Source organism: Cololabis saira, chromosome 12, assembly GCF_033807715.1.
Source record: "Cololabis saira isolate AMF1-May2022 chromosome 12, fColSai1.1, whole genome shotgun sequence".
Classification (NCBI taxonomy): domain Eukaryota; kingdom Metazoa; phylum Chordata; class Actinopteri; order Beloniformes; family Belonidae; genus Cololabis; species Cololabis saira.
In genome coordinates, this window is record NC_084598.1 from 5,611,307 (window position 1) to 5,636,453 (window position 25,147).

General features: G+C 40.8%; 1 protein-coding gene across 1 annotated transcript in view; it reads left to right on the plus strand.

The window, feature by feature from the left end:
* The first annotated feature begins 870 nt into the window (after nucleotides 1-870).
* The window catches only part of cacna1fa (calcium channel, voltage-dependent, L type, alpha 1F subunit a), a 51,432-nt gene continuing 27,155 nt past the window's right edge, over nucleotides 871-25,147 (plus strand). The window contains exons 1-24 of the mRNA XM_061735248.1: nucleotides 871-1,269; nucleotides 2,515-2,702; nucleotides 3,555-3,662; nucleotides 6,099-6,238; nucleotides 7,057-7,202; nucleotides 8,535-8,687; nucleotides 8,799-8,995; nucleotides 9,970-10,073; nucleotides 10,175-10,317; nucleotides 10,413-10,478; nucleotides 11,610-11,673; nucleotides 11,789-11,815; nucleotides 14,558-14,718; nucleotides 16,003-16,228; nucleotides 16,318-16,525; nucleotides 18,705-18,825; nucleotides 18,919-18,991; nucleotides 19,199-19,262; nucleotides 19,343-19,400; nucleotides 20,134-20,230; nucleotides 20,331-20,460; nucleotides 20,541-20,600; nucleotides 21,566-21,672; nucleotides 21,829-21,916. Coding sequence (XP_061591232.1) covers nucleotides 1,254-1,269; nucleotides 2,515-2,702; nucleotides 3,555-3,662; nucleotides 6,099-6,238; nucleotides 7,057-7,202; nucleotides 8,535-8,687; nucleotides 8,799-8,995; nucleotides 9,970-10,073; nucleotides 10,175-10,317; nucleotides 10,413-10,478; nucleotides 11,610-11,673; nucleotides 11,789-11,815; nucleotides 14,558-14,718; nucleotides 16,003-16,228; nucleotides 16,318-16,525; nucleotides 18,705-18,825; nucleotides 18,919-18,991; nucleotides 19,199-19,262; nucleotides 19,343-19,400; nucleotides 20,134-20,230; nucleotides 20,331-20,460; nucleotides 20,541-20,600; nucleotides 21,566-21,672; nucleotides 21,829-21,916 — 2,745 coding nt within the window. The 5' untranslated portion in view covers nucleotides 871-1,253. The remainder of the gene's footprint in view (nucleotides 1,270-2,514; nucleotides 2,703-3,554; nucleotides 3,663-6,098; nucleotides 6,239-7,056; nucleotides 7,203-8,534; nucleotides 8,688-8,798; nucleotides 8,996-9,969; nucleotides 10,074-10,174; nucleotides 10,318-10,412; nucleotides 10,479-11,609; nucleotides 11,674-11,788; nucleotides 11,816-14,557; nucleotides 14,719-16,002; nucleotides 16,229-16,317; nucleotides 16,526-18,704; nucleotides 18,826-18,918; nucleotides 18,992-19,198; nucleotides 19,263-19,342; nucleotides 19,401-20,133; nucleotides 20,231-20,330; nucleotides 20,461-20,540; nucleotides 20,601-21,565; nucleotides 21,673-21,828; nucleotides 21,917-25,147) is intronic.

Below are 25,147 nucleotides of genomic sequence, written 5' to 3' on the forward strand. Positions count from 1 at the left end.
GTTCTAACAATAAACTTTTCACGTTATAACGTGATACAGATATTTTTTTCTTTTTCTGGGGTGGCAGCACTACGCTTCCGTACGTCTTCATTCAGAGGAAACTTGTTGGTTCACATCCCACCCGCCAAAAACCAAAAAGTAACTGAAAAAGGGTCTTGGATTTGTAAAGTCCACCCCTGGTTTATGGAGGTAGATTTGCTTTTTAATTATTCAATCAAGAAAAAGATTGCTTCAATCAAAAAATATATTTTCAATTAAAAAAAAATTCTGACCAATGGGGAAGCATCCGCCCACTGCGGGATGTTTGTGTCAAAATGATTTAATCAAATAAAAAAGACTTCAAAACTTCAATAAAAAAGAAAATCACAAATCGAAGTGAAAAAAATATTTTCGATCCAAAAAAAAAGTGTTCAAATGCAATTTCTTTTGAGTCTTAAATATTTTTTTGCATTCAAACACTTTTTTTCTTTGATTGAAAACGTTTTTTTTTTATTTAAGGGAATTTTTTTTTAATTGAATAATTTAATTTTAATTTCTGATTGAATAATTAAGAAACAAATCTACCTCCATACTCGTTCAGCTGGCTAAAGCCTGCAGTGTTCAGTCCCGCTGCGGAGGACGTGCGCCCTCTGCCGCCGCTCGGGTGGTACTGCACCGCCGCTGTCCAAGGTGCTGAAATCATCGCCGAAATAACGTTCATCCAACTTTTTCGTCTCGAATCCTCAAATACTCATCTTGTCTAAAACTTTAAAAAAAAAATTGCAGCAAAAACCCCACAGAGCCACGTGGTTTGTCCACCTCTACCTCCTCATGGAAAGATTTCCTCTGTCATCCCTTTAACCGGCTCAGCAACTTTAATCCCGACGGCTGACCACCGCGGTGCTGTGGCCGCGTTAGTTTTCATAACTCTCACCGAGATGTGCCAGCATAGTTAAGGGACATTTCAGATCTCGTCCCGGTCCCTGCAACTGAAGACGTTGCTAGAAGGTGGATTTAAGTGGATTTGTGGGGTTGTGAGCAGGTGGGGAGCAGGATGAGCAGGATGGCCCGCAGCCTCGCAGCGGCTCCGGCGAGCCGCGTCTGGACCAGAAATGACGGACTGTAGATGGTCGAGTTTTGCGGGGGTTTTTTTATTTCCAGAAGTTCTCTCTTAGGGTGTTGAATTTATATCTGTGATCCGTGAGGCATCACAGATCTCCAGAAGAGTTGATGGTGCGTTTTCTCAGGTGACTTCGTGGTGAGAAACTACAGAAATGGACGTGAAGAAAGGTAATGTCTCTGATCTGCTAGTAGGTGCATAGAAAGAATATGTGCAAGAGTAGAAACCATTTATCTGAAACATTTCTAATTTATTGTAATGATGGCTACCTTAAAATAGCTAATAGTTGCTTCTCTTAAAGTAAATCTATGCAATCATTTGAAAATGAACAGCTACCATCCTACTAAACCGCTCAGATTCTTATATTCAATGACTTTTTGACTTTTATTTACACATGTTGCACTTTAACACATGCACATGTTGTTATCTGCACATGTTGCACTTTTTTTCTGTTTTTTGGTTTGTCTCCCTCTTTTTAAATGTCATGAACTGTTTGACAACTGATTTTTCTCCAGAGGGGACAATAAAGGTTTAAATCAATCAATATTATATGCTATATATGCTATTGTTTTCTGGAAAGTCCTGCATGGTCGGTTCAGGTTCCTGCTGATACAATAAAACTGTGCAGGGCCTTGTCAGCAGGTGTCCATGAGCCTACTTGGCAACAGGGCTGGGCTAAGTGCCATTTACTGCTTCAATTAAAGAAGTAGGTCACATCTGGTCTTATAATATGAGGCCTCCGGGACTGAATACCTGTCTGATACGAGCAAATCCTCTCCCGGTTCTGTTGGATAATACAACATGAACACATACAAACAACGTAACAATAACCTGATGTGAGGCAAGGCAGGACTAAAACTAACCAGAGCTGGCTACAAAGTGGCTAAGAATTTCACAGTAAAGGCAACCAGCATGAAAAACGAAAAAGGTTTCCATCTTTTCAGAATCGGAATCAGAATCAGAATCAGCTTTACTGGTCAGGTTCGAACATTGTCCAACCAGGAATTTGACTCCGGTAATTTCGCTCTTTGGTAATAAAATAAACAATAAAACAACTGTGGTATTTCTATGATACAGAATAAACAGAATAAACATTTAAGGTGCAGCAGTTTGACGTAGAGAAAGAAAAGAAAAAGGGACAGTTCTGAATAAAAATAAACATAACCTATTTACAATTTTACAAGACAATTATACAAAAAAAATACATAAAGATTATACAAATTATACAAATATTTGTATTTTCTGTGTATTAACATAAGGAATCATTTGTATTTGCTTTGTATTAACATAAGAAGTAATTTTGAACTAAAAAGTCTTTCTTTTATTTAGTTTTTTTTTAATTTAACGTTGAATTCTTTTGGAAACATTTTCCCTTTATGTTGAATCTTTCCTTTCTTTGTGTCGTTCCCTCACAGATGCCCCCCCTGCGGGCGATGCAGGGAAGACGGACACCATGGGGTCGACTGGCTCGGCCAGAAAAAGGGGAGGGGGGGCCAAGAAAGCAATGCAGGCCAACAAGTCTGCTCTCAGGGCCCCCCGAGCCCTCTGCTGCCTCACTCTCAGCAACCCCATCCGCATGGCCGCGCTGGCCTTGGTGGAGTGGAAATATCCTTTCTTGTTGTGGTTGTGTGTTGGGACCAGAGGTGTCAAAAGTATTCACATTCATTACTCAGGTAGAAGTATAGATACTAGAGTTTAAAAATACTCCTGTAGAAGTTGAAGTATCAACTCAAGTTTTTTACTCAAGTAAAAGTATAAAAGGACTCGTTTCAAAACTACTTAAAGTATAAAAGTAAAAGTAATGTAAGGGGGAAAAAAGCCATTAAGGACAAAAGCCATTGAAAATGAATGTATCTTAGTATAATGCAAATATATTAAAGAACCATATATGTGTACTATTGAGCATTAACATGTGTTTCAGAGAGCAGAAGATATGATGACTAGTTGCCTATAAGTATTGTAATGGTGCAAAAAGTCAAACTTCATGTTCATGTTATCATTTATCCTAACCTTTATTGGAATGTACATCCAAGTTTAGTTGCAGGAATCTGAGGGAACGGATGTAAGAACAAAACTGGACAAGAACATCTGAAACAACCACAACCAAATTCACTCTATCCGGATGGAGCAATTTAACTGGATAGTTTTTATTTAAAGGCCGAAATGAAATAGAGTAACGAGGCTGTTTTTAAAATGTAAGGAGTAAAAAGTACAGATAATTGCATGAAAGTGTAAGGAGTAAAAGTAAAAGTCGTCTGAAAAATAATGACTGCAGTGAAGTATAGATAACCAAAATTTCTACTTAAGTAAGGTAACGAAGTATTTGTACTTTGTTACTTGACACCTCTGGTTGGGACATATTACATCATGACTCTATTAAGCCTGCAAATGTGTGATTATGTCAATAGGAAAAATGTTACGATGGAGATATGATTAAGCCTTAACTGCTCTCTCCAAGCCCTTTGATATTTTTATTCTACTTGCCATTTTTGCCAACTGTGTGGCCATGGGCGTCACAAAACCGTTCCCAGATGACGATTCCAACCCCACCAATCACCAACTTGTGAGTTTCCTGTGGAGAATTACATTTTCATCATATCATTTGTCATTTAACTTGATATTATGGAAGATAACATGGTTCAAACATAAGTTAAGAACGTGCACATAAAAGAGCTGAACCCTTACAGGCTTTTACTGAACGCTTTTATTTCACCAGTGTTTACCTGGAAGGTTACATGTTTAAATACCACCAAACGCCTCAATAATGGTGAAACGTTATGAGTTAACAAAGAGGAATTAAACACTAGAGTGCTTTTGTGTCACCACAGGGATTGAGTGAAAATTACATTATTGGCGGGTAAATTAAGTAGCACTTGAGATACAGAAACATAAAAACAAATGGGGGTAACAAAAGCAGCAAAAATCACAGTTGCAAACCAACAAATGAATTTCCAGTCTGTCGCTTAAATTGAAGAGAAACAAACTGAAATGAAATAGACTTTCATCCACAAGTAAGGACACAGTCAGTGTCTACGTACCTATACCTCCATTTGTTAGATTGATTTATGCAGTGCTACATATATATGCTGTTATATTAGACGGATGGGTAAGGAGGTCCTACAGTCATTGGACAGAGAGAAGAGGTTTTTGTAAAGGACTATAGCAGGTTAACTGTGAGAGTGTGAGTGCAGATAGTAAATGTGTGAGTGCTTTGATCACACATCTTTCTTTTCTGATGTCTGATGTCTGCCTACACGCTCTGTCTTTGAGAATATAAGAAGATGAACACTTGTGACACATGAAACTCAGGATGTCTGAGCCTCTTTTACTCATTTCTATGCTCCCACTTCTCAAAGCTTGGCATGCATTGATTTAAATGTGTCGCTGAAGTCAACATTATCTTTTACCTCCTTCAGAAAGTTATTAAACAAACATCTTATTCTGTCTTAACCTACAATGTCTTTATCTTTAAAGTAATCCAGACCTTGTATCCATGTTCTCTTTTACGTTTATATTTATCGTTTTTTAATTTGTTGCATATTATCTTTGTTACTTCATCACAGTTGTTGATGGGAGTGGAACTCTGTATAACTCTGTATAAGCCCTTCGGGCCTCGTTCCCTCCACGGCATGTTTTTAAAAAGATTTGTGCTAAATAAATAAAGGAAATAAATGAAAGCTTGGCACGCATTAGGCATATCATAGCTTCTATTGTTTTACTGAGACAATTGCCATTTTTAGGTCCTGCGAGTCACTCGAGGATGTTAACAGACTTAACTATTTATGAAGATTGAACAAACTTGTCCTTTTGATGGTTTAGAATAGAATAGAATATTTTATTGATCTCCCAGAGGAGAAATTCAGTCGTGCAGCAGCCAAAACAAACACACGCTTTTATACAAAAAATTAAAAATAGAAATAAGCAATAAATAGTTAAATAATAAAAAAAGAGCAATATAAAAAGAGTATGTACAAGAGGGAAAAAAAACAAATTGTGAAATGAAAAAAAATGTATATGTGATTATTTGAATAGGACGATCAGTAGATATTCAGATGAAACCAGGAACAATAAAGTGAGAAGTAGGTGCTGTGATGGTTGATATTGTTGTTGGAGAAGAAAAGTTGTGCCGTGACCTTGACAAGGTGAACCTGGCAGGGATCTTACTAAAACTCCAGCCATCTGTCTCGTCTCCCTCGCCTTTCTCCAAATCTCTTTTTGTTTCTCTACCCCGTGTTTTATTACATACATATACAAACACACATTTATATATTATATATATATGTGTATGTGTGTATATGTTTAGAAGTCACATTGTTAATCTTTTCACATAGAACGATATAATCCTTACAAAGGTGGAATATTGCAAAAGTCATTGTAAATGTGAGTTTGAGTTCAGCTGACTGGTTACAGGCGTAGTGGACAAACACACACACACTTGTCCACAAGCTTGCAGCAGGATAGATGTTGCTAGATCCCTTTATTGGATTTCAGAGGAGTTAAGCTGACGGTATTAGACCCGCTGCAGGAACCTAATATCTCCTATCATCAATGTTGGATCGGGTTCTGTTGAATGCTACTGAAATAGTGAGATCCAGCTATCTCGTATGAAACCACATCACTTCTGGTTTATATAATCAGCCCGTGGTGAAGTCCGGGTGACGGTGATTAGCAGCTTTAAGGTCTCAAGGTTACAGGAAAGGGATCTGCCCACAGACTTACACGCGTTAGGCAGTGGGTCAAGAGGTTAGAAAGCCACGGCCATCAGCTCCTAATCATTACACAGATTACCTTTGTCAGCAGCCTCAGGAAAAAGTCAGTTGCTACGTGAGATAAATGGCAAAAAGAGTTTCTAAATGTCAACATCAAACCCTAACAACAACTTGACATTTTCTTGAGCTTCCTTCTATTTATTTTCTTGAGTTGCACTTACTGACTGGGCAAAAAAACAAACAAAATAAAACCCTAACCTTTACTAAAATAACTTTTCTTTTGTGTTCAGGAACAAGTTGAGTATGTCTTCCTCGTCATCTTCACCATCGAGACCTTCACTAAAATCCTGGCCTACGGTCTGGTGATGCACCCCAGCGCCTACATACGCAGCGGATGGAACTTGCTCGATTTCGTTATCGTCATCGTTGGGTACTTGAATGAATGAATGAATGAATGAATGAAGTTTATTCAGTCATGACAACCCAAAACAACACCAAAAAAAACATTGTGCACAGCATTAACATTTCATACAAAACCAAAAAATGTGTTGAACAATAACTGAAAAGGGATAGGCTGAAGCAAAATCCTTAAATTGCCTATCCTATTGTACCAACTTTCTTTTTTTGGCTACCGACCTCCAGAAAACCAAAAAGAGAATAGAAAAGCAAAGAAACAACAAAAGGCAAAGAAACAATAGAAAAGCAAAGAAACATTTACAGATGGTCAATTGCACTTATAAGCTTCAAAAATAGCTTTACAAACCATTTTCTTAAATACAAAAAAAGAATGACATCTTTTTAAATTTATGTGGGCATCATTCCAGAATTTAACTCCAGTAATGGAGACACATCTCCTTTTCATACCTTTTTTAGCTTTTTGTACTGTGAAATTGCAGACACCTCTAAGATTATAATGAGTCTCCTGAATTGAAAAGAACCTCTGTATTGGGTCAGGGAGCATTTTTGATTTTGCTCTGAACATAATTTGCATGATTTTAAAATAAAACAAATCATAAAATTTAATAAAATGAGAATTTAGAAAAAGTGGATCTGTGTGAGCAAAGTAATCAGCCTTATTGGTGATACGTATGGCTCGTTTTTGAAGTTTTATTATTGAATTTAAGGTGGTTTTAAAGGTGGATCCCCACAATTCCACACAGTAAGTACTTAAGTGCTAGGTGTCTTGTCTACGATGATCTTCCGTTACTAGGAGGTTGCTAAGAGCAGCTTCTCTTCTTCTGTGCGCAGGTTGTTCAGCGTGATCGCGGAAGGCATGACGGACCACAAGCCCGGGGAGGCCCATCACGCTGCAGGGAAGCCCGGAGGCCTGGACGTGAAGGCTCTCCGGGCCTTCAGGGTGCTGCGGCCGCTCCGACTCGTATCTGGAGTACCAAGTGGGTTTTTATATCTTTGTGTGTTTCTTACTCTTTGCTTTGAGTCTGTTTTTGATCCAGTTCGCATCCCCCTTACAAACACCAGGAAACTGTACCACATTACACCGGTCATGAAATCACTACACTGGCTTCCAGAGTTTAAAATCTTCCTGCTGGTCTACAAAGACCTGAATAGGCTTGGACCAAAATCCAGGACTGTCTCAGAAAATTTGAATATTGTGATAAAGTTTATTTTCTGTAATGCAATTTAAAAAACAAAAATGTCATACATTCTGGATTCATTACAAATCAACTGAAATATTGCAAGCCTTTTATTATTTTAATATTGCTGATTATGGTTTACAGTTTAAGATTAAGATTCCCAGAATATTCTAATTTTTTGAGATAGGATATTTAAGTTTTCTTAAGCTGTAAGCCATGATCAGCAATATTAAAATAATAAAAGGCTTGCAATATTTCAGTTGATTTGTAATGAATCCAGAATGTATGACATTTTTGCATTACAGAAAATAAAGGAGTTTATCACAATATTCAAATTTTCTGAGACAGTCGTGTACATGCTGGATCTGTTAGTTCCTATGAAGCTCCCAGACCCCTGAGGTTCATCTGGATCTGTTAGTTCCTATGAAGCTCCCAGACCCTGAGGTTCATCTGGATCTGGTTTGTTGTGGTTCCAGAACCAGAACCAAGCAAGGTGAGGCAGCGTTCAGTTATTCTGCTCCTCACCGGTGGAACAAACTTCCTGTAGACCTGAGGTCTGCTGCAACTGTAGATCCTTTAAATCAGGATAAAAACATTACTGTTTACTGAAGCTACTCCTAAATTAAATACTTACCTGCTGTACTCTACTGCCCTTACTTTTAACAACTTGTGCTTTTTATTATTTTACCTCTTTTCTTATCATTTTATTTCATTTTATTTGTTATTTAAGCGTACTCTTAAATTAAATACATATGATTTTTGAAAACCGCGCAAAGTTATGGATAAGCCCTGAATGCAGGTATTATGACGTAGAATTGTCAAATTGGTTTTATTCACCGCACGAATCAGCACAGATTACTTTTGTAATACTGTATTTGACCCGTATAGAAACGTAATTATTGCCATTGTAAGAATGAGATGTACCTGCTGTACTCTACTGCCCTTACTTTTTAGTAACTTGTGCTTTCTATTATTTGACCTCTTTTCTTATGATTTTGTTTCATTTTATTTGTTATTTACTGTATAATTGTGTCTTGCCGCTTTTAATGTTCATGTAAAGCACTTGTGCTATACAAATAAACCTGCCTTGCCCTTGAACCACTGAAACGTGACGAGTGTTTGCTCCACCAGGTCTGCAGATCGTGTTGAACTCCATCATGAAGGCCATGGTTCCCCTGCTCCACATCGGTATGCTCGTCATGTTTGTCATCATAATCTACGCCATCATTGGCTTGGAGCTGTTCATCGGCAGGATGCACAAGACCTGCTACGACTCGGGCTCAGGTCTGGCTTTCATTCCCTCCTCTGGTTTTGCTCGTCTCTGACGGTTCATGGACGCGTTGACCTGACGCCCGCGGTCCCCCTGCTGTTTCCTCCTGCTGTTTCCCTGTGCAGGGCTCATGGTGGAGGACGACCCGTCGCCCTGTGCGTTCGCCGGGAACGGCCGCTTCTGCGTCAGCAACGGGACTGAGTGCAGGGGCAAGTGGGAGGGCCCCAACGGAGGCATCACCAACTTTGACAACATCTTCTTTGCCATGCTGACGGTGTTCCAGTGCATCACCATGGAGGGCTGGACCGATGTGCTCTACTGGGTAACACACACACACACACACACACACACACACACACACACACACACACACACACACACACACACACACACACACACACACACACACACACACACACACACACACACACACACACACACACACACACACACACGTTTCTGGATCCTCCAGTCAGAGTTGGGTAGTAACGAGTTACATTTACTCCGTTACATTTACTTGAGTAAGTTTTGGGAAATGTTGTACTTTTAGGAGTAGTTTTGAATCACTATACTTTTTACTTTTACTTGAGTAGATTTGTGAAGAAGAAACTGTTACTCTTACTCCGCTACATTAGTCTACATTGAGCTGTTACTTTTCTTTTATCCCTTTTATCCACGTACGCGTCAATCTCATGACATCACTAGGGGATTGTTGGGAATGTTTTGTTTTTGCATGTTTTGTCACATTTACACAGACTCAAACACACACAGAGTTTCTATGAGTTCATGTTTGTTCTAGTTCTGCTGGTTAAAAAAGAAAAGTACAAAGGCTGGAAATTTTGTGCTACTTGTGCTTAATTTATTTTTCATTTTTATTTTATCTATTTTATTAAAGTACTTGAATTTACTTTAAGATTATTTTAATTTAAGCTATTTGTTTATTAATTTTAATTTATTTTATTATTTTATTGATTTAATTTGCCTGAAGATGATTATTTAGTACTTTTGTCTGTTTCAATGGTTGTGTTAAAAAAATAAATCAGACGTTACTCAACAGTTACTCAGTACTTGAGTAGTTTTTTCACCAAGTACTTTTTTACTTTTACTCAAGTAATTATTTGGATGACTACTTTTTACTTCTACTTGAGTCAAATTATTCTGAAGTAACAGTACTTTTACTTGAGTACAATTTTTAGCTACTCTACCCAGCTCTGCCTCCAGTTTCCACACTGTCTTTGTTTTGTCTGAAGATAGAAAAAAGCTAACTCTACTTTCTCTCCTCGTCTTTCTGCTCAGATGAACGATGCCATTGGCTTTGAGATCCCGTGGATTTACTTTGTTTCCTTGGTCATCTTTGGCTCATTTTTCATCATCAACCTTGTATTGGGTGTGTTGAGCGGGTGGGTACTCTCTGCTCTTCAGGTTTCAGTTTCTCCCTCGTTTCACGCTCTTTTAAGAAACCCACGTTTGCTAAGTTTGTGCATGTTTTTCCGCTGCACAGCGAGTTCTCTAAGGAAAGAGAGAAAGCCGTGGCTCGCGGAGAGCTGCAGAAGGCGCAGGAGAGCAAGCAGATGGAGGAGGACATGATCGGCTACATGGACTGGCTCATAGAAGCGGAGGACGTGGATGAGGAAGGAAACAAACGTTAGTTTAGTGTCACATCCACGCTGACATATACAGGCTCGGCTCCAAACATGTAGCCGTCAATGACTGAATGATCTGCCTCTGTGTCTCTGAAGGTGCTGCGATTGCAAAGAAAAAGATGATGAAGAAGTTTGGCTGGTACAAACACAGCGAGGATGGAGGTACGGCAGCTGCCACGGCCACTCCTGTGATGTTTAGTTAGGCCCAATCTCAATACTCCCCCTTCTTTTCTTCACTCACCCTTCTTTTCTTCCCTACCCCCTAAAAAAGAAGGGACAGATTTTAGGGCACTTGAAATCTTCACAGGTGCCTGTCCCAATTCTCCCCTACCCCTCGTTTTCATCCCTACCCTGATCAGGAAGCTGAGAGCCAAAAGCTGTTCTAATATCAGCTGTAGCGCTGTTAATATGGCACTTTATTAAGTTTTAATATTTTTTCAGGCGTAAAAGTAACCGTTAAGATCCCCAACCTGGGCTCAGTTTATCCAAATAACGCCTGTTAAGAAATTTGCTCCAAAGATTTCGGGATTTCTGCCTGTCTGCCGGCTCCGGAGCTGATTTATGGTTCCGCGTTAAATCGACGCAGAGCCTACGGCGTAGGGTACGGCGTACGGCGCGCGTCGCCGCGTAACCTAAGCCGTAGGTTCTGCGTCGATTTAACGCGGAACCATAAAACAGCTCCGCTATCTTCACTTCAGCTTTATCTGAAAGTGTGTAAATTACCCAGATAACAGCTTTGTGGTTTCTGAAAACTATTATATCAGAAACATCCAAAACAAATCTGACGAGTCACAGGATTATTTCTCTCTATTTCCCACAAAAAAATGCTTGCTCCCTCGGTCACAATCTGAGACGAGTCTGCAAATGATGTTTGCCCTCGGTCGGCGAGTCAAATCGACGCAGAGCCTACGTCGTCGCTTACGTAGCCTACGGCGTAGCTTACGTAAGCTAACTCAAAATATTGATTTTATTCACAAAAAAATAAGAAAATGTCTGCCATGTTTTTTTTTGGATTCCGCAAATGACGACGAAAAGCCTTCTGGGAAATTTTCATACCCCCTCGCTCGCGAAGTCAGCATGTCAAATCCCTTGATCCGTAAGGGCTATTTTCAACCCCTAGCCCTCGTTATGCCCACTCCCCCTAGGTGGAAAGAGGAACTGGGAAACCACTACCTTCACGGGAACGCGCAAAATTTAGTCGGTAGTGAAGAAAACGAGGGCGAGGGGGAGAATTGGGACGGGGCCTTAATGTGCTGCTGTCTCACCGCCGGTGTTGTGTGTGTGTTTCCACAGAGTCGGACTCTGATGATGACATTGCGTATCTTGACGATGACAACGGCTTCTGTGCTTCCCTCATGTAAGGCAACCGAGAAGTGAAAACATCATTGTGGTTTTATTGTCATGCAAGAGGAGCTGCTGGTATGACAATCTAATCTTTGTCTTGTTTTGTCTTTCTTTTTTTTTTGTTTTAGGGCAAAGATGATGGCCAATAGCTTCTGGTAAGATTGTGACAAATGTTCAAACAGTGAAGTCCTCTACGTTTTTGGAAGTGACTTGTTAGTTGGGGGCATGAAAATATACTGAATCGTGTCATTGAATCATCCATATTAGCATGTTGGTAACACAGCTTGTAATCTTTCATTAGTTTAATACATTAAATGGTAAGTGGGCTGCATTTATAGAGCACTTTTCTATCATCACTGATCAAGGTTTTCTTTTTTTATCAAAAGACACAAAGCTTCTTGATTTTCCAGAAACACATTAATGGAAAGTGGATTTCTACGGAGGTGTTATAAAGAAAAGATTTTGGAAGTGGCACAAAAATCACGTGGCTCTTTTCCAGTTTACTATTTTATACCCTAAAATCTAAATGTAGTCAGTAATATCTGCTAAACCTCAGTTAAATAGATCCTGACAATCTTGTTGCACAAGTTGTTGTAAAAGATGGCCCTTCAGTGAATGCTTGGTAATGTTACAACAATAAAAAGACAGAAACGGTGCGTGTCCTTAAATAACTGATCTTGTCCGTGGGCATCCGGTGTCTAGTTGCCAGAGTTATTATCGTTCACGAAAACGAACGAAATAACGAAAACTAAAATTGAAAAAACTATTTCTTTAACTGAACTAAATAAAAACGAAAATTAAAAGACAAAAACGATAACTAACTGAAACTATATTGCGTGTTTAGACTAAAACTAAACTGAAATTATAGATATAATTTCCTCCGTTTTCCTCCCTGTCAATATAAGCCTCTTGGTATGATCAATTTATTCTGCTCTGGCCGTTTATCTGGCAGCTACGGCACCTGAACGCCTCACGGTCCGTGACGTCAAAACTAAAACTAATAAAAACTAAACTAAAACTAAGCATTTTTGAAAATATAAAAACTAATAAAAACTAGCAGACCCACACTAAAAACGAATTAAAACTAACTGAATTGAAGGAGAAAAAGTCAAAACAAAATAAACTAAACTAAAATGAAAAATTCAAAACTATTATAACCCTGCTAGTTGCAGGTAGTATTTTGCATATTATCAAAGTGATTCAATTCAATTCAATTTTATTTCTATAGCATCTATTACAACAGAAGTTGTCTCCAGGATCTTTCCAGAGACCAGAACATGAACGCCGAGCAATTATTACATAAACAATGGCAGGTAAAAACTCCCCTAGTGGGAGAAAAACCTTAAACCAAACAGTGGCAAGAAAATCTCCCCTTTAGGAGGAAGAAACCTGGACCAGGACCTGGATCATAAGGGGGGATCCTCCTGCTGAAGACCAGCTGGACAGAAGAGGGGAAAGAGAAAACAGACAGAGAAAATGAAGAACAGAGAAAGGAGAGACACAGATACCATGGCTTACTGGTGCAATACAGGGATGAATATATATATCATCGAATCCATTCTCACCCACTCCATCATCACCTGGTTCCCCGCTACAGCAGCAAGGGACCTCCACAAGCTGCAGCGAGTGATACGCTCTGCAGAGAGAGTGATTGGCTGCCCCTTGCCCTCCCTGAAGTCTCTGTACGACTCCAGGGCCTTGAGGAGGGCTAGGAAGATCATGGCCAACCCCTCTCACCCTGGCCATGGCCTCTTCACCGTCCTCCCCTCTGGTAGGAGGCTGAGGCTACCTAAGGCTGTGAAAGCCCGCCACAGACTCAGCTTCTTCCCCTCAGCCGCCAGGCTCATCAATGACTCGATTTGGTGCCTTTTGGGGAACTATCAAATATGGACCAATCAGATGAAGGGGGGGTGCGCTTGTTGGCGTCTAGCGTCGCCAAGGTAACACTTTTGAAAGAGAAAAGTAATGCGTGTAGTCGCAGGATGGAGACGCACATTTTGATGTATAACACATCTGGGTTCACGATACGGTTCGGGCTGAATTGATTCTCGAAGGAATGGCATAAATTTCGCCAAAATGACACGATTAATTCAAAATGGCCGACATCCTGTTCGGTTTCGGGCATGACAGCAAGAGACTTTTCTTTAAGTTGGGCCATGATACAGGTGTGTACAGATTTTCGTGCACGTACGTCAAACCGTATCGTGGGGCTTGAGGCAAAAAGTTTTCAAGGGGGCGCTGTTGAGCCATTTTGCCACGCCCATTAATGCAAACCATTAAATATCACATTTTTCGCCAGGCCTGGCTTGCGTGCAAAATTTGGTGACTTTTTGGGCACGTTTAGGGGGGCAAAAAGGCCTTCCTTTTGTCAGAACAATAAGAAGAAGAAGAAGAAGAAGAAGAAGAATTCCTGCAAATACAATAGGGCCTTCGCACTGCAAGTGCTCAGGCCCTAATAATAATAGTAATCATAACTGGACTATAATTTATGTATATGCCTGCACTTTATTTTTGCTTATTCCTCACTACAGTGTTTGTGTCTGTGTTTTATTTATTTACATGTGAAAAGAATGCTGAGTAGGCACACTGTTACCAACGTGACAATTTCCTATGTGTGTTACACAAATGGCAAATAAACGTAATCTGAATCTGAATCTGAATCTGAATATAAACAGATGTAGACAGCAGACACTGAGGTGGTCGTGGGGGGGGGGGTTATATAGCAACATCCACACAGACAGGTGGAAGCAGCAGTGGATGACTCCATGACCCTCCATTTGTGCACGTTGTACGTGACATAAACGTCTCAGATACTGACAATATCCTCGGACTTTATCGTACATGATCTCTCCATCTGCTTCTTCTTTGGACAAACGTCTTATCTGTTCTTGTTTTAGTGACCAGTTGTGCCAGCTCAACCACACGATGAGAAAGAACTGCCGCGTTGCAGTGAAGACCACCAACTTCTACTGGCTGGTGCTGCTGCTGGTGTTCCTCAACACCGTGGCCAGCGCCTCGGAGCACTACGGCCAGCCCAAGTGGCTCACAGAGCTGCAAGGTAACAACCAACCCGCTACACCACGGCCCTGACCCCTGACTCTGACCCTGACCCTGACCTCTGACCTCTGACCCCTGACTCATGAAGCCTCTCTGCCCCCTCAGAGCGAGCCAAAGGTTTCTCCAGTATTTCTGTTTTCCACATGAGATTACCTAGAAATACAGCCAGCAGCTGCATTCAGGTCCCAGAAGAAAAACCACCATCACCGTAAATGTTAATGAAGACAAGCAATCTGTGTTTTTTGTAGTCTGAATGAATGAATGAATGAAGTTTATTCAATCATGACAACAGAAAAACAACACAGCACCAAAAAAACATTGTGCACAGCATTAACATTTTACACAAAACCAATAATCATGTGTTGAACAATGACTGAAAAGGAATAGGCAGAAGCAAACTGCTTATAAAAGCCTATCCTTTATTACCAACTTTCTTTTTTTGGCTACCGACCTCCAGAAAAGCAAAGAAACAACAGAAAAGCAAAGAAACATTTACAGACAGTCAATCGCACTTATAAGCTTCAAAAATAGCTTTACAAACCATTTTCTTAAAAACCAAAAGAGAATGACATGTTTTTAAATGTATGTTGGCATCATTCCAGAATTTAACTCCAGTAATGGAGACACATCTCCTTTTTATACCTTTTTTTTAGCTTTTTGTACAGTAAAATTGCAAGACACCTCTAAAGTCTCAGTCCAGTTTTACAATTATTCAAATAATTCCAGTGAAAGTTTATACATGTCTTCTAAAGTCATATAGTCTATATGAACAGCAAGATATAATTGTCATTATCTGACTTCCTTGAAAAGTTTTAGTTCATTTCCATTAAACTCTGTATTGTCACACTTGTTTTTCTAATTTCTCAATGGCTCATAAACATAAAATAGACTTTTCTGTTGATAACTTCTTTGGTTATCATTGTAGCAATGACAAAAACATGACATAAACGCACCATATACATAGATAAAATACACATCCCATAGAATATGAATATAATTATTCCATAAATAGTAGAATAATAAAGAAAAGGGATGATCTCTGTGTGAACCACTGGGCCGTGAAAGGGAAGAAGGATTTTCAAAGGTCGTTTATTCCCAATATTCTGCACATCTGAGTCATTAAACAAAGAAAGAGATTTGCAAACTAGCACTCGTATTTTAGAGATCCACCAAAATTCCTCAATCAAACTTCAAAAGCAACGGCCCTGACCCCTGACCTTGACCGTGACCCTGACCCTTGACCTCTGTGGAGGGAGTCACTAACGAAGCCTCTCTGCCCCCTCAGAGCGAGCCAACAAGATCCTGCTGCTGCTGTTCACGCTGGAGATGCTGATGAAGATGTACGCCTTCGGCCTCCAGATCTACTTCATGGCGCTGTTCAATCGCTTCGATTGCTTCGTGGTGTGCGGCGGTATTCTGGAGACGCTGCTGGTGGAGATGGAAGTCATCCCGCCCATCGGCATCTCCGTGCTGCGCTGCATCCGGCTGCTCAGGATCTTCAAGATGACTCGGTGATTAGCAGCGGGGCGGTGGAGGGAGCCGCTCATTCAGATCTGTTTTCATCTTCTAAAGTGTCGTCGTGCTGCCGTTTCATTCCCAGGCACTGGGCCGCCCTCTCCGATCTCGTCACCTCGCTGCTGAACTCCATGAAAGCCATCTGCTCCCTCCTGCTCCTGCTGTTCCTCTTCCTCATCATCTTCGCTCTGCTGGGGATGCAGTTGTTTGGAGGGAAGTTCAACTTTGACGAGACCCAGATGAAGAGAAGCACCTTTGACTCGTTTCCTCAGGCTTTGCTCACGTGTTTCCAGGTGAGCATCCTTTTTTTTGGTTTTCATTTATTTCAAACGTGTAAAAAAAAAAAACAAGAAAAAAGGCAAGAAAAAAAATCCAGGTGGTCATTCCACCACATAAAGAAAAAAACCAACATCAAAACACATATTTCAAGTTAAATGCTCTAAAAGGAGTGGGAGGAAGTATAAACTTATTTAATCCCACCCCCTTTCCACAACTAAACATAAATTATATGTCTGGTTTTATTTTTTATACTATACACTAATTTGTATAAATATATATCATTTTTACAAAAATAACCTGTTTAATACAAGATGTAAACTCTATCATAAATATAATATAACTATGATATAAATATAATACGTATATCTAAGTATATAAACATACAAAGACAAAATTACACAATAGCAGAACACACAGCTGGTGATCTTTAAACACTGTCTTCACTTTTATACCTCAAATAAACAATTTCTTTATATTTCTTCTTAAATTGTTTTATGTTTGTACATTCTTCTAACTCCAAATTCAAACCATTCCACAGTTTAATTCCACAAACTGATAGACAAAATCTTTTTGTTGTACGCACGAATAAAGATTTGAAGTTTAAGTTTCCCCTTAAATTATAACCTGCTTCCCTCCCAATGAATAATTTCTGAATGTTATCCGGTAGCGAATGATTTTTTGCTTTAAACATTACTTGTGCAGATTGAAATGCCACTAGATCCATGCGTTTTAGTACTTTAGACTGTAAGAATAGTGAGTTAGTGTGATCTGGATATCCAGCCTTATGAATGTATTGCTCTCCTTTGAAGTATAAGTAATGAGTGTAACCTGGTTTTTTAGTTATTGCCCCAAATTTCTGCACAGTAAGTGAAATATGGAAGAACTAGTGAACAGTAAAAATGTGGAGGGCCCTGTGATCCAAAACCTGCTTTGCTCTGCAATAGGGATGGGCGATATTTTACCGTTCACGATATACCGTCAAAAAAATGTGTCATCTCGCGGTAAAAACGATAAATTCCCGTTGATGATGTTTTTGTGTAAAGCTGATTTATGGTTCTGTGTTAAATCCACGTACAACGTACGTGAAGGAAGGAAGGAAGGAAGGAAGGAAGGAAGGAAGGAAGGAAGGAAGGAAGGAAGGAAGGAAGGAAGGAAGGAAGGAAGGAAGGAAGGAAGGAAGGAAGGAAGGAAGGAAGGAAGGAAGGAAGGAAGGAAGGAAGGAAGGAAGGAGGGGAGAAAACAAGGAAAGAAGGAAGGAAGGGAGAAAAGAGGAAGGGAAGAAGGAAGGAGAGAGCAGGAGGAAAGAAGGAAGGAAGGAAGGAAGGAAGGAAGGAAGGAAGGAAGGAAAGAAGGAAGGAAGGAAGGAAGGAAGGAAGGAAGGAAGGAAGGAAGGAAGGAAGGAAGGAAGGAAGGAAGGAAGGAGGGGAGAAAACAAGGAAAGAAGGAAGGAAGGGAGAAAAGAGGAAGGGAAGAAGGAAGGAGAGAGCAGGAGGAAAGAAGGAAGGAAGGTAGGAAGGGAAGAAGGAAGGAAGGAAGGAAGGAAGGAAGGAAGGAAGGAAGGAAGGAAGGAAGGAAGGAAGGAAGGAAGGAAGGAAGGAAGGAAGGAAGGAAGGAAGGAAGGAAGGAAGGAAGGAAGGAAGGAAGGAAGGGAAGAAGAAAGGAAGGGAAGAAGGAAGGAGAGAGCAGGAGGAAAGAAGGAAGGAAGGGAAAAAGGAAGGAAGAAGAAAGAAAGAAAGAAAGAAAGAAAGAAAGAAAGAAAGAAAGAAAGAAAGAAAGAAAGAAAGAAAGAAAGAAAGAAAGAAAGAAAGAAAGAAAGAAAGAAAGAAAGAAGAAAGAAAGAAAGAAAGAAAGAAAGAAAGAAGGATAAATTCCCGTTGATGAGGTTTTTGTGTAACAAACATGGCAGATCTGAGAGCGAGATAGATTTATAGTTACAAAGGTGGAGTTGAATTTGTATTTTTTTATCGTCATTTTTATCGTTATCGGGATAAATGCCAGAAATTATCGTGATACATTTTTTAGTCCATACTGCCCATCCCTACTCTGCAATGCTTTTAAACTTTGTTTTGTCCATGCTTAATCCCCAAAATAATCGTGCTAACATCACTGCTTTTCCTTGTTAGCAACGCTGTCATTGAAAGTCCTTGTTTAACTTGCACGTCATTGCTCCTGCTGGATGTTGTTTTGCTGCAGATCCTCACCGGAGAGGACTGGAACGCCGTCATGTACGACGGCATCATGGCCTACGGCGGCCCCATCTTCCCCAACATGGTGGTGTGCATTTACTTCGTCATCCTCTTCGTCTGCGGTAACTGTATCCTTTCCAGCTGCTGAGCTCATCGCAGTGTGAACATTCAAATGTTTTCCCTCTAAAGGAACAAACTTGACTCCTAAATGTTATGATCAGATATCCTGCTCAATGTCTTCTTGGCTATTGCTGTGGACAACTTGGCAGGAGGAGGGGGGAAGAAAGCTGTGGAGTAAGTCGCCGTTGGCAGCAGTATCCGACACCTTAATGGCGCTTATATTTTATCATGCACTACCAGTCGGAACTCTGGACGCACTTTCCCGTTCGTTTGTATCCCAAAGCGTGTCAGAGCTTTTGACGGATTGTATACTTTATTGGATTTACACCGATGACGGCATAACAGAGACTTCAAGGTCGTGATTTACTGATATTTGTTCAGGGAGAAGAAAGAAGAAGAAGAGGAGTGGGATGAGGATGAAGAGAAGGAAGAGGAAGATGCAGGGGTAGGGCATTATTGTTTGACCTTTTATGTATTTAAATAAAAACGTAAATCAAAACAGCTGATATTGTGTCTCAAATGTAGAATGAGGAGGATGACTGGCAGGAAAACGAGGAGCTGAGAGCCATCGAGGGTCTGGAGGGTGAGTGTGCGTCCGCCGATAAGGGGGGACAAACGGGTCTGTTGTCCCGGGCCCAGGGTTGGGGGGGCAGAACTGGGAAAAAAAAAATATATATATATATATATTCTCATTAAATTATGGAATCATTTTTCAAAATGTTTCAAAATATGCCTATTTGTGGAAAAAATATGTAGTATTTGAGTTACATAAAAGCTTGTTATTTGTTTTCTTCCTAATTGTCCTTGTGGTCAAGAACCCCCAACACAAAAATGGTTTGGCCGCTGATCAACATTTGATGTTATCATTTAATTCAACCATTAGAATGGTCAAAATGTCCGGTCAGCACAAGTCCGGTGCTCAGAAAAGAAGAGAAAAGAGAAGAAGAAAATAGAGGCCTCACAGATTCTCTACACACATACTTTAAAAAGGGGGTGACGGTGAAGCTGGAATTAATAAAGTCAGCGTAGAGCAAGGTAAGAAACAGCACAGCCAACGTTTACCAACCTTGTAACTTAACCTAACTGGCTAGCTCTAATGTTAACGTCCATTAGCTTGTATAAAAACCTGAAGAGCACAGGGAGAGGAGAGGAAGAGGGAGAAGGAGAGATCCAGGCGCAGGGGGGCCCATCTTAGATTATTTTGTCCCGGGCCCCAGCAGGACTGTCAGCTGGCCTGTGACGGACGGGATTTCTGCAAGAAAAAAACACCAGGAGAGACTTTAAGAAACGTGCGTTTTGTTTGCTTTTTATTTCAGGAGTTGCTCCACTGAAGCCGGAGTTCTCGGGGCCTAAAGAGAAAATTGTGCCAATACCTGACGGAAGCTCCTTCTTCATTCTGGGAAAGAAAAACTGGTATTTTGTGATGAAACGTGTTCCACATTGACTCAAAGGATGAGAGCTGTACTAGAGATGCATTGCATGTGACTTCCCTCTCATCTTCTTCATTCATCAGTTTACGAGTGGCCTGCCACAACCTCATCCACCACCCTTACTTCACCAACATCATCCTCGTCTTCATCATCCTCAGCAGCATTTCTCTGGCTGCTGAGGATCCAATCAAATCCCACTCATTCAGGAACATTGTAAGGCTCCCACTGGTAGATCTCACTGATGGATCCTCGTGATTATCGGTTCTGTGAGCTGATGCCTCTGTCGTCCTCAGGTGCTGGGATATGCTGATTATGTGTTCACCTCAGTTTTCACGGTGGAAATCGTACTAAAGGTAAAGCTGCAGGAGCTGCGAGCGACGCCATGAAGCTGAATGATGTACCCCAGGGGTGTCAAATGTGCGGCCCGCGGGCTGCATGCGGCCCGAGAGAGATTTTCATGCGGCCCGCGAGAAGTTTCCAACTCAAAAAAACGAAATGTTAATTTACTAAAAAGGAAGGCATAAATAATTGCCATGAATCGCAGCATATCTGATAATATATTTCTTCTACAAATCCATCGTTATTCCACAAAGATAGCAGTTTTCAAATTTTTTTTAGTTTTCTAGAATGATTTGCCGATTTTATTTCTTTGTAGAAGGTCGTTTATTTTTATTAACTGACTACTATTATATATTTTTGCAGGAAAAATATCACTGCTAAAAAACATGATAGAAGATATTCATTCGGAGAATTTCAGTGTTGAATACGAGGATAGTGACAAAGTAAAACTGTTAAAAGAGAAGTGCTGACTTTTTCGGCACACTGGTGTAAATATCCGCGCCAATTTCTAAAAATAAATACACTTAATTGTACTGGAAAAATCTCTAAATCACAAAGAAACACTCTCGGATGTAATAAGAAAGATGTTGCTTTTAATTACATTTCCTATAAAAAAGCAAAATATAAAAAAACATACTTGTTTCTGTTTATCTTTGTAAAATGTTATTAAAAGTATCTTACATAATTTGAAAAAAAACGAGAAATTTCAAGAAAAGATCCTGAAGAAATATATTTTACATAATTAGAGTGTAAACAAAGTGCATATTTCCTTTAAAATTAACTAAACTGATATTGGATTAGATAACAATAGTTAAAAAAAAAAGAATTAGAAAAAAAAAATGTCGCACCGTTTTTGTTATTTTGAGCGTGAGGCCCGCGAGAAAAAAATTGGTCAAATCCGGCCCGCCAAGCAAAATGAGTTTGACACCCCTGATGTACACCCTTTCTAACGTTCCTCTCTACTCCTTCATGTGTCTAGATGACGGTTTATGGAGCTTTCCTGCACACTGGCTCCTTCTGTCGGAACGCCTTCAACCTTCTTGATCTGCTGGTCGTCGGTGTGTCACTCGCGTCTTTCTTTCTGCAGTAAGTTAACACCCGTGTTTCTGGCATTCACTGTTGGAAAAAGCAGTACAGATTTGTAAATGGCACTCTTTCCAGGTATCATCTGGCTTTTTGTTTTTCTTTTGTTTTTGTATGATTTGTTAAGTGTGTTCTCAATCCTCCCGCTGTTGCTTTCAGCTCAAGCGCGATCTCTGTGGTGAAAATCCTCCGAGTTCTCCGAGTGCTCAGGCCTCTCCGAGCCATTAACAGAGCCAAAGGACTGAAGGTAAGCAGCTCTTTTCTGTCTCGTTTCTACCTGCAGAATCATAATCAGAAAACCTTTATAGACACTGGACCAGCCCCCTTACTCACACTGAATGACAAAAATTGCTGCAACTAGTAGGGAAAGTGTGGAGAAGACGAGATAACACCTGATTATGGGGCTAAAATTAAAGGCAGTTGGACTTGACAGTAACCCGTACAGTTACCCCAAGAACCAGTGGTCCATGGACATTAATATTTGGTACAGTTACCAAGAACCAGTGGTCCATGGACATTAATATTTGGTACAGTTACCAAGAACCAGTGGTCCATGGACATTAATATTTGGTACAGTTACCCCAAGAACCAGTGGTCCATGGACATTAATATTTGGTACAGTTACCAAGAACCAGTGGTCCATGGACATTAATATCTGACCACAAATCCAGTTTCCTGATATTTATATGTACTTAATTTCTACGCCGGGAAATACACGAAGCAAAGCTTGAACGCTTACAAAAGTCTTGACGCTTGGTCCGACTTCAAGGCAGGATTTGTTGTAGAAATTAAAGTGATGAGGACACCGAACTTTATGATTTGACCGTTTAACGTTAGCTATCCAACATTACCTGATACAAAATGGGAACCACAAATCCACGTTTCGGTGTCTGGAATCCAGTTGTTTCTGAGAATTGCAGTGATCCATTTGTCTCTCTTAAGCGTATTTTTCGACAGTCTGTAAAACGATAACTCTGATTTCTTGCTAAATCTATGAGTACAGTTGATCGCACAACAGCTCTTTCCCATTTTAGATGTTTTCCAGTTGCTCAAACTGAAAGTTTACGCTGACACTCAGTCTTTCTGCCGCTCAGTCTTTCTGAAACTCAGTCTTTCCGACACTCAGTCTTTCAGTCAGTGGCGGCCTTTGGCATCAGGGGGCCCGTTTCAATATTTAATATGGGGCCCTATTTATTACTATATTTGCCAGCTATGTGTCCTGCGTCCGTGACGCATTATAAGCTGAAAGAACGCAGTAAACGCATCCATGCGCATGGATGCGTTTGGTGTTATTAGAGTGGGCGGCAGCCGCTGCTGTAGTCGGTGCAGATGCTGGACCAAAGAAAGAGGTCACTTTCGGAAGACTACTGTTACCTTTCTTAATTTCCAGTCCTATCTCCGAACCCTAGTTGGGAGAGCTGGTATTTAAATACGGTTTCTGGCTCGTTGCTGGTAACCCGGCGGTTGTCTAGGAGTCCGGGGAAAGTGAAGGAAAAAAGGACGGAGGAAAAATACTATCTGTGCAACGTCGCACATTTATTACAAACTTGTAAAGAGCAAACAAAACACGTGAGGGCCGACAACTGAAAGCTAACGGAGGACACACTGAAAAGTAACTGAACACGTGTACCGGTCTTCCACACGCGCACACCTGCATCTCCCTCTCTCTCCTCCGCTGCACCCACTACGTCTCAAAGCTGATTTATGGTTCCGCGTTACACCAACGCGTAGGGCACGCGGCGACGCACACCGTACGGCGCGCATCGCCGCGTACCCTACGCTGTAGGCTCTGCGTCGATTTAACGCGGGACCATAATTCAGGCTTTACACACACACACCCGAACACAGACACCGCCTTAAAGGGGACCGGGCTGGCCGGTAACACGACTCACAGCTTTCTTTTTTTATATCTGCTAATTTTCGCTTTTCAGCACCACTCTGGTATGTTCGTTTCATTTTTCTTGGATGTTAGCTGGTTAGTTTAATGGCGGGTATTGATTTATTATTGTGTCTTCCTTGCGCATTTATTTTTTTGTCAGTCAGTTGGGGGCCCCCTGGTGGCCGGGGCCCGTTTCAACTGAAACGGTTGAAACATAGGTAAGGCCGCCTATGCTTTCAGTCTTTCTGCCACTCGGTCTTTCTGCCACTCAGTGGGCGTAACCCGCTGTGAAATCGCATCCGTGACGTCATGCGCATTCCCTCTATTGTCATTGTACTTATTTGGTAGAACAATAACATCAGGACTTCTACACCGTTGTGGAGCATGTAATGAATAACACACACGGAAACATAAGCGTAGTCAGAGGGCGTAGAAACTGTGGATGTTGATGAATCGTAGCATCTACTAGACGGTAGTTCATACAGAACTGGGTGAACGTGGTCTTCCATGATGATCTTGGCTCTGGAGAGGATACTGCTCTTAACACCCAGTTACTTTTGCAGCCATTTTGGTGAATTTCTGGATGAACTTTTGTCTTCTGCAGGACATCCAGAGCTGATATACTGATTAATCTGGATGGTGTCTCTGTCAGAGGAAACCAGCAGCGCTGAATCGTTGCTGCTGGGCCTCCTGGCTGATAGCTGAGATACAGTGTTACCAGACCAAAGAGACTGGCAGATACATGAAGAGAAATGTGAAAGACTCTTCTCTTTACTCTTCTCCAAAGTCTGTGATGAGTTCTTTAGTTTTACTGGCGTCCAGTATCAGACAGATGTGACGACAGCAGAGAGGTCATGATAACATGTCCTGAGTACGATCCCATCCCCCTTCCTGGAGTTCACCTCTCTGAGCGCTCGCCTCACTTCATGTTGTCGTAGTATGAATACTTTATGTGTCAGTGTCACACCCTTCAGGGGTTATTAGGGCCCGAGCAGTTACAGTGCGAAGGCAATATTGTATCTGTAGGATTTTTTTTTCTCGTTTTTTTTATTTTTATTTTTATTTTTCCGACGAAATAAGGGCGTTTTTTTCCCCCTAAACGTGCCCCAAAAGTCACCAAATTTTGCACGCAAGCCAGGCCTGGTGAAAAATTTGATATTTAATGGTTTGCATTAATGGGCTTGGCCTAATGGCTCAACAGCGCCCCCTAGAAAACTTCGTGCCTCAAGCCCCACAATATGGTTTGACGTACATGCACGAAAATCTCTACACACCTGTATCATGTCACAACTTAAAGAAAAGTCTCTTGGCACCATGGCCAAAACCGAACAGGAAGTTGGCCATTTTGAATTAATCATGTAATTTTGGCGCAATTTATGCCATTTCTTCGGCCGTTTCTTCACCCGAACCGTAACGTGCACCCAGGTGTTTTATACATCAAAATGTGCGTCTCCATCCTGAGATGACGCACATTACTTTTCTCAGTCAAAAGCGTTACTGTGGCGACGATAGACGCCAAAAAGCGCGCCCCCCCCCCCTTCATCTGATTGGTCGATATCTGATAGTTCCTACTTTCTGCCATAACTTTTGAATGGTTTG